Here is a 9,080-nt window from a genome sequence, read left to right on the forward strand (position 1 = left end):
CATTCACGTGAATAAAATCAAAGAATATAATTCATGAATTCGTGCACTGGTTCTTGATTCAGAATACATTAGTCACGATATATCTTGCGTGCTTGTGATATTTAGAAGATATTCCTAGTCATTTTCATTTTCATGCACATGGCCATAAAATATTCAAGTGCACTATTTCACAAAATTTGAAATATTATTCACGGAATTAATTTTATTCCATGAACTTTTTCATGAAATATAATATTCTTGGATCGGTTGGCAAAGCTGTATTATCGTGTAACATAAGGCCAATCTATGTCGCCATTCACCTCTAATACAGAACTCCTATCCTTTACCTCTTCGAGGTGCCAATCGGGGTACTGTTCTATCCCCAACCGCTGTCAGTTCGTTCACTTCGATAGGTTGACGGTTTGGAGCCTGTCTCAGTTTCGTTTCGAGCGGGAGTAGCATTAGTGAGGATCGGCTAGGATCTGCGGTCGTATGCTGATAAGAAAGGGGGACAAACGACGCGCGCGTGAATTTCACAAACAATCTGATATGGAAAATAGGAAATATTTTTCTTGATTTATAATATCTCGAGCTATCATAACTCTTTATCTGTACAACCTGTTATCACTCGGTAGTTTTCAACCCTATAAATATATCGTAGAGAAGGAATAGCGAAATTTGTCTGAATACTGTCGCAATAAATAGTGATCCGGCCCATTATGCAGATACAATTAGCTTTTCTAGGCAACACTCTCACGGTCGGCTGTGTGAAGTACAAATTTCTTTTGTTTAGAAAACAAAGGATACTATATAAACCCACAGCATTACAATAGCATTATATCGGCTTTTTATTTGCTCTATAATGGCACTAAATGCACTTTTAAAGCTTACATGCTTTAAAGATCCTTGAAGCATGTATGCGTTATATCAGCTTTATATACGCATATAGAGCAAGCGATATATATATGTCGGCGGTGTAGTTATGCATTATAATATATAGCTTTATTCGTACCAGTGACGTAATATTGTTTAATGAACATCTTAGCTCTATTGCATGGATCGCTTCACAAGTGAAAATTAGTGATAATATGGTAATACTTGGCGATTTCAACTTCCCAGGTATTAAATGGGTCTCCTGTCCCGCTAAGTACTTCTTCCCTGACAACTCATTCTCCACCGTTAGTCACCTAGCAACAGAACTGTTGGATGGTTACAACACCGCAGGTCTAGGACAAATTAACAACATCGTTAACAGTAACGGCCGTGTACTTGACATATGCTTTGTAAGTTTAGAGTTAATTAATGACTGTTCCATTTCTGAAGCATCGTCTCCGCTTGTAAAGAAATGCCACCATCATCAACCTTTATAGCTTTAGGTTCGCGATTGCTCACCCATCGTCTTTCGAGATATATCTGTGTCTATCTATTATGATTACAAAAATGGAAATTTCCTCGCCATGAACCAATTCTTGAGTAGCATCATCTGGAGCAATGTTGTCGATGGAAGAGATATGTCAACGAATCTGCAACCGTCATATCGAACGTTCTACTATACGCTATAGACCAGTACGTACCCAAAAAGTTTAAAAAAACTCCCTGCTTCCCTCCCTGGACAAATAGAACACTGCAACGTTTAAAATCTGTCAAAAGATCTGCTTGGAAAAAATTCTCGAAATTTCTCACGCGCCCATTGAAAATTCGTTACATTATTTCTAACGACAGATATAACCGTTTAAACAAACGTCTCTCTCGTATCCACGAACAACGCACTTAAAATCACCTAAAGTCCAATCCAAAGGCCTTTTGGGATTATATAAATAATCAAAGGAAGGAGTCAGGTTTACCATCGGTCACGATCCGTGATGCAAAAGAAGCTTCATCCAATAAAGATATTTGCGATTTATTTCGTAAGCAATTCAGCAGTGTTTTTAGATACGATAAACTGAACTCTTCACAAATCTTTACTGCTGTTCTTGGAGTTCCATGTGGGCTCCCCATCGGTCAACATTCTCGTATCACCTCTGATGCAGTTATTACAGCATGTAGAAAACTAAAAAAATCATGCAACGTCGGTCCTGGTGAGATCCCAACGATTGTTCTAAAACAATGTGCTGCTAGTCTCGCTACACCTTTATCGTGCCTTTTAAACGACTCTCTGCGGTCAGGGATTTTTCCTGACTGTTGGAAGCGATATTTTGTTTTCCCGGTTTGCGCAATTATTGCGGAATTGCAGCCTTGCACTACATCCAAACTATTCGAGTCAATCGTCCTGGAGTTTGTCACTCACAACTGCCGTAACATAATAGCTGAAGAACAACATTGATTATTCCTAAGCGAACTACCAGTATAAACTTAGTTTCATACACATCCTACATAGCTCATGCACTCCAACAAAGACATCAAGTTGACGCGATTTATACAGACCTACCTTACTGCAGCTTTCGACAAGATCAACCACCGTATAGCTGTTGCCAAACTCGAACAGCTGGGTTTTAATGGACCTTTTCTTAGTTGGTTACGTTCTTATCTATTTGGCGAGCGTTAAAATTGGAGATACTGTTTCCCTTCCATTTGCTGCTACCTCCGGAGTTCCACAGGGCAGCCACCTGGGACCCATAATCTTCCTGTTATACATGAACGATGTCCACCTTTCACTAAAATGTGTCAAGCTTTCCTATGCCAATGACTTCAAGCTATTCACCATCGTAAAATGTCTTGATGATGCAAGACTTCTTCAATGCGATCTAGAAATCTTCGCTAATTGGTGCAGCAACAATCAGATGGTCTTGAATGCTCCGTATTATCCTTTACTCGTAAGCATTCATTAATTATTTTCAATTATGAACTTTATGGCAATAATCCTCGGAGCGATACTTCTGTTAAGGATGTATCTGTAATTTTTGACTCAAAGTTAACATTTAGAGACCATGTTTCATACGTATCATCAAAAGCTTCCAGAACACTTGGATTTATCTTTCGTACAGCCAAAAATTTCAGAAATGTACACTGTTTAAAGTCTCTCTATTGCTCTCTAGAACGCTCGATATTAGACTATGCATCAGTTGTCTGGGCACCATTCTATCTAAACAGCATCAGCCGAATCGAGACCGTTCAACGCAAGTTCTTACGATTTGCCTTGCGCCATCTTCCCTGGAATGACCCGATAAATTTGCTCGCATACGAAGACAGATGTTAATTGATCGGTCTAGACCTGCTCAGTTGTCGCCGCAATGTCGCAAAGGCTTTGTTTGTCTCCGATATTATTCAAGGTAATTTCGACTGCTTCGCGTTACTTCAACAGCTGAGCTTCAACATCTATCGTCGTGTATTGCGATCCCATACTTTTTTCCGCCTTCCTATTGCTAGAACTAATTATGGTCACAACGAACCCATAGACAGTATGAGTCCTATGTTTAATCAACTATCTGATGCCTTCGACTTTAATTTGTCCCGAGCCACTATCAAAAAAAAGTTTTTTGAAGTCATATCCACTGTTTAGTTGCTTTCGTTTATAAAATTTTTGTATTATATTGTAAGTAGTACTTAAGCAAGTTTCACTTTTCGAGTTTGTGTTAGACATAGTTAATAGGTACTGAACGTACTTGTATGTTCTATCATTGTATATTATTTATATTGTGTTTTATATAGTAATTAGCTTTTTTGTCAATAGGGTTAGCATATTGCCTGTTGATAATGAAAAGATGAGAAGGTTTTATGCCTACTGGAGAAGAGGCGAAAATGAGCTTCACTCCAGCGGGTTTTTCCCTGCTCCACAAATAAATAAATAAATAAATAAATAAATAAATAAATAAATAAATAAATAAATAAATAAATAAATAAATAAATAAATAAATAAATAAATAAATAAATAAATAAATAAATAAAACAATTAATAAATAAATAAATAAATAAATAAATAAATAAATAAATAAATAAATAAATAAAAAAAATAAATAAACAATTAAATAAAAAAAATTGTTAATGCTGTAATGGAGTTTCAATGCAACCTTAGTGCAAATGTATAGTCAATGTAGTGCAATGGCTTAATGCTTATGGCTACTTGGGTATCGGTAGCCGGCTACCCAGAGTTTAAAAAGAACCAAAAACTAAACAAAATCATTACTTTCCTGGACAGGAATATTATATGTCGACTTGGAACAGGAGAGATGACAGAGATTTTCAAACACAATCAGCTGTTGAAGTTCGCTAAGATATACCTCGTGTGGCAAGTCATCTGTTCCTGTGGCTTGGAAAGCGACAGTTACATCTACATTGTCACAGTAACACTATTGTTCCGTTCTATTTAGGCGGATTTGACATGATGCCATTAGGGAAAAAGGACATGGAAAGGAATGACGTGATCGACGTCGAGGTGGTGTCAAAGGACATTAACCCTCCCAACATGCCAGAGCTCCGTCCAATACAAAACCATTGGGAAATTGTCAAGCGGAATCTCAAGAAGACAAGAAAGGCAAGGCAAATTAGCGCTCTGTGGTAAGAAAATTGACCAAAGCTTGATGGAAGGAGGCAAACGAAAGGCCTGTCAGTTCACAATTGCTAAAAAGAGATTGAGCGAATATTTTTTCTTAATTCTGTATGCATTGAACTTGCAAAAGGAACATGATTTGGACTTTCAATAAAAAGTTTTAGCGATTTACACACATTCATGTTTGGCCAATTTTCGATCGTAACACCCTTTAATAGAACACAAAATAAGTGAAAATACCATGTAAGCCATTTTAATCTACGAATCTAATGCAAGCGTTCAAATCACCAATGTTAAAGAGTAATCTGCATCTTTGTAGTAAATGCATTTTGTTGATGTTGCTAATTATCGCTGAACGATGCGAATCCTTATCAGCTGTTGTATTTCTACGACTTCCAATTCATTGAACTGGTATTCTGTCGGAGCATGATTTAGTTCCATCTAAGTTTTCACGTGCAGTTCAACTAGTCACTGTCTCAGCACACCGTTCATCATGGCTGTTGCTAAAATTTTGATCTTATTAAGTGCGATATTCTTACACGGTGCAATCTGCAAGGAAAATTCCATCTTCCAATTAAGGAACGTTAGTTTCGGTAATCCTTCACGATATCACGCGTTAGGACTCTTCAACAATGACCATCCTACTAGGAAAAGAGTTGCCGTTCGAAGTGAGTGTAAAATCCCTAGAAAGAAGCAACAAAAATATACAAGATTGTTAATTGCCATTTACAGAGTGCTCATCGTTTAATTATCTTTATCCTGTAAGTAAAGATATTTCCCGAACTAGTGACTGTTTTAATGACTTGCTGTATTTTAGTTGAAAATATTTTCCACCGAGCAACCGTTTTTCTGTCCAGCCGTATTCGTTAGCGCTGATTCCTTGCTCACATCGGCACTATGTCTGAAAATGCTTCAGCAAAGAGACGAGCATCCTTCGAATCACATGTTTGTCATCCTTGACCAAGAAGATGTTTTCTTTTATGAAAACGGTCGGCGGTACGTAAGCAAAGTGTTTGTTCACCCAAAGTTCGAAGAGGAACCAGCCTATTACAATGTAGCCGTCGTTAAGTTACGACATGCAGTGTAAGTACTTTTCCGCTATCATTCTTTAAAAATATTGATTCTTGATTGACTACAGCAGATATGATCGCGACGCTTCTGGTCGCAGTCACCTATCCTGTCTGTGGTCCGAAAGTCGGCTGAAGAATTCAAACGCTGTCCTCGGTGAGTGGTTCGAGCTCCAACCGGAGCAGAATCCCACTTTCCGATGGCTTGATCTGCCATTCGTGGCCCAGGAAGAATGTCGCACCGAACTGTCGAAAGCTGAGAACCCTGTGGCAGAATTGAATCAGGGCTTAAAAGACTACCAAATATGTGTGCGAGATAACCGAAATAACACGGTGATTCAGTTCTGCGAAGCAAGATCTTCGGGACCGCTCTTTATGACGCTGGGGAGCACCGTTTATCTAGTAGGACTTCCAACGGTCCATATCGACGACTGTGGTGTAGAGGTAGAGGTCTTCAACCAGATTCATTACTTCCTCGACTGGATCGAATCGGTCGTTTGGCCCGGTCAAGAATAAGATGCAGCATAAACGATGATTGAGCGAGCTTTCCCCTCATTAGCGAAAGAAATGAAGCAAGGGATGGTAGCGAATTTTTTCTAAGAGAACAATGACGATCCAAACGGATCACCCTAATCATCGTAAAATATTCGTAGAATCAGATCAATTTATGTCAAGCACGTCATTGTGCCAATGAAAAATGGTAACACAAAAAGGAAGCGCTAAAGAAAATTGAGTCATTTTTTGACAGCAGATCCATTTTTTGCATGTACATTTTTTTCTTTTTTGAAAACACACAAAACAAGAAAAGTCCCTTCCTATCAATGCATAACGAATTCAATCAATCAGCAGGGGATGGTAGTTTTGCATTTTTTTTTTCAATTTTGAGTTTTGTCGATGAGTTATGAGTGTCGTCTTCGTGTTACGATGGCCCTAATATAAATCCTCAGCCATAGCCTAGTGCGAATAAGCAAGATAATATTACTTTAATGAGAACCAAAGTGTAGGTCCCTAAGGAAATTGGTGAGAAGTGACTGTCGTTATCTTATTGAACTAAAAGGGAACAATGGCTATTTGATTCAGCTGGAGTGCAATATTAGAGACACAATTATCATAGCGAAAGCAGTATAGTAAAAAGATTTTAATCCACCTAGCCGTGTTACGAGGCCTTTATTATAATACTAAATGTATTCATCATCCACAATTTTACCCTCTTTATTTTGTAAAGACTTCTATAAACCGATATGATTCACTAAGTTGTTCATCATGATTTTAACATTGTTCAAATGTTACGATTTTATAGATTTGATTATCTATTATTTTGAGTCCTAAGATGTTGCTCTAAAATTCTTAGTGATTTTTGCCTTTCTCCTATACAAAGGCTATGCTATGGTGGCTGAGATATTGCACTTTGAGTAAATCTTTTCAAGCTTAGAAGATTTGCCTACATTTCTATGAATGATCGATATCCTATAACATTGGGTTAGGGCCAGAAGCTTTAGGATTTTAGGGGCTCCTCACTGAGGAGGATAATTTTGCATATTTTTTATTTTGATTATATAGGTTTAAACCGTACGGTCATTCACCTCTTTTCGGGTTAGAAAAATCTCTAATTCTATGTGCGGGGTTGGGAATCGAACTCAGGTGAGCTGCGTACGAGGCAGTCGATTTACCAACTACGCTACGCCCATCTCAAGAATTTTGTATATATATTCTTCCACGTTTGTCTAATTTTTGACAATTTATATTGCGTCCATATTTCTTTGATAATTAAAATAAAAGGCAAGAAACATTAAGAAACGTTCATCGAATCAAAATATTAATCCATTACGAAATTACTGTTCCAAAAATCTGAATCTTAGTGCAGATCGCCGCAGTATGGGGCTCTCTGACACTGTACTATTCTGGGTTATTTATCTCCACAACAAAATAATAGAATACACTCAACGTACCTTGATATCTTCATGATAGGTATAGCGTTGGAAGAAGAATTTTCTGTACCAAAGTTTGTACACCCAAAATCCGACGAGTATGTTTCTACTACTTTTGAGTAAGATTCTATTGTCTTTTCGATAACAGATCAAACAATTGCACATTGCGGTACAAGGTAGTAAACGGTGGAAGGACTAATTTGGGTAGCTGTTCATTAGAGTGGCTATCGGTTGTATGGGAAAACTTCAAAATGATTTAGACAAGCGGGCACAGCACTTTTTGAGTTCCTTTTGTGGTCCCACATGCCTGTGCAAAATTTGGGAGTGGTTGGTTGCTTCCCGGATTTGCGCATTGCGTTCGAAGTTTGTATGGGATTTCATATGGGGAAATCAATTATTTTGCATTTACGTTAATAAAGATCACCATTTCACTCATTATGAAAATCCAGTTTTACAAAACTATAGTTCAAACCTTGGTTAACAACTTTATCGAAGACGGTAACTAGCTACGAGTTTTCAAAAAAAATAGTTATAACGAATCTAAAACTTCTGGTACAATCTAAACGCAGATATTTATTATTTTTTGCAACACTGCCAGTGCACGACGGACATCGACATTTAAAGTTTAAATAAATGAGAACATATTCATCGCAGAGACACAGACCTTTGAATGAAATGTTCAGAATGAATCGCGGAATAATTAGAAGTGGACTAAAAATGAAAAGAAGAGGGGGGGGCGGCTTGGGCACTCCTTAGTTCCCTTTTCTAGATTGTTTTATATAAGACAAAGAATCATTACGTCCTTGTAAATGTGAACGACTGAACTTTCTTAATATTTTGATAGACCTAAATGTGAATCATACTACAATCGTTGCTGTGGTAAGTAACATTTACAACATTCAGGATTTACACCTAAAAACTTCTGTGTTGCTTTTCGTTGAGGCTAAAACTAACTGAGTTCTGGAAATTGTATTGGGTTCTAACCTGAAGTATATTTTAGTTTTTCTAACATCACCACTATCTTGCGTCAACCTAACTCAATTTCATCAAAATCGTTTGTTTGAAGAAACTGTCCTGGTTTCGTTCTTAGTTTCTTAATCGAAAACGTCAATAGAAACAATTCCGAGACATCAAGGAATCTATGAATGTGCATTTTTTTAAATTCTGACTCTGAACGGCAAAGAAATATGATTTTAAAATATGTAAAACTTATGAACCGTGTACCATTTTAAATGAGATAACAGCAGAGCCCTTAACCCATTCATGCCCATGTTGTTTGTAGACAACAACGTTTTTAAACAGCTATAACTTCTGATTGAGGCAAGGTTTGCTCACAAAAACAAGCATAGCTAATAAATGTGACCATTGCCTTTCATTTGAGTACCGTAAACCGGGGTGACATTGATCACTTTTCGCATTAATCATTACATATTTTTAGACGCAACACATTTTTTTCAAGTTTAATATTTTTAAACCATGTACTGATGTATGGAGAATAAGATTGGATGGTTTTACCTTAAATTGTCTGCTTACAGCTAATTTTCCAAAAATGATTTCAAGTTGAAGTCCGTTTTCGTATTCCGGGGTGACTTTGATAACCTGCCTGTTCACCCACATTAA

General features: G+C 37.3%; 1 protein-coding gene across 2 annotated transcripts; it reads left to right on the forward strand.

The window, feature by feature from the left end:
* The first annotated feature begins 4,915 nt into the window (after positions 1 to 4,915).
* On the forward strand, positions 4,916 to 6,301 carry LOC131692753 (serine protease Hayan-like). Of its 2 annotated transcripts, none has more exons than XM_058979990.1 (4): positions 4,916 to 5,133; positions 5,198 to 5,226; positions 5,283 to 5,548; positions 5,604 to 6,301. In XM_058979990.1, the coding sequence occupies exons 1-4, from the start codon at positions 4,959 to 4,961 to the stop codon at positions 6,046 to 6,048; spliced, it is 915 nt and encodes a 304-aa protein (XP_058835973.1). In that variant the 5' UTR covers positions 4,916 to 4,958; the 3' UTR covers positions 6,049 to 6,301. The 2 variants fall into 2 exon arrangements, with proteins under 2 accessions (XP_058835973.1, XP_058835974.1); XM_058979991.1 differs by having other exon boundaries at positions 5,607 to 6,301.
* The last annotated feature ends 2,779 nt before the right edge of the window (positions 6,302 to 9,080 follow it).

This window comes from Topomyia yanbarensis, chromosome 3 (assembly GCF_030247195.1).
Source record: "Topomyia yanbarensis strain Yona2022 chromosome 3, ASM3024719v1, whole genome shotgun sequence".
Taxonomy (NCBI): domain Eukaryota; kingdom Metazoa; phylum Arthropoda; class Insecta; order Diptera; family Culicidae; genus Topomyia; species Topomyia yanbarensis.

Excerpts from the sequence above, each read along its gene's own strand:
- LOC131692753 (XM_058979990.1), top strand. The coding sequence starts at position 4,959 with ATGGCTGTTGCTAAAATTTTGATCTTATTAAGTGCGATATTCTTACAC. Across the intron at positions 5,134-5,197 it reads GAAAAGAGTTGCCGTTCGAA|AGTGCTCATCGTTTAATTAT; the intron begins GTGAGTGTAAAA and ends TGCCATTTACAG. Across the intron at positions 5,227-5,282 it reads CGTTTAATTATCTTTATCCT|TTGAAAATATTTTCCACCGA; the intron begins GTAAGTAAAGAT and ends GCTGTATTTTAG.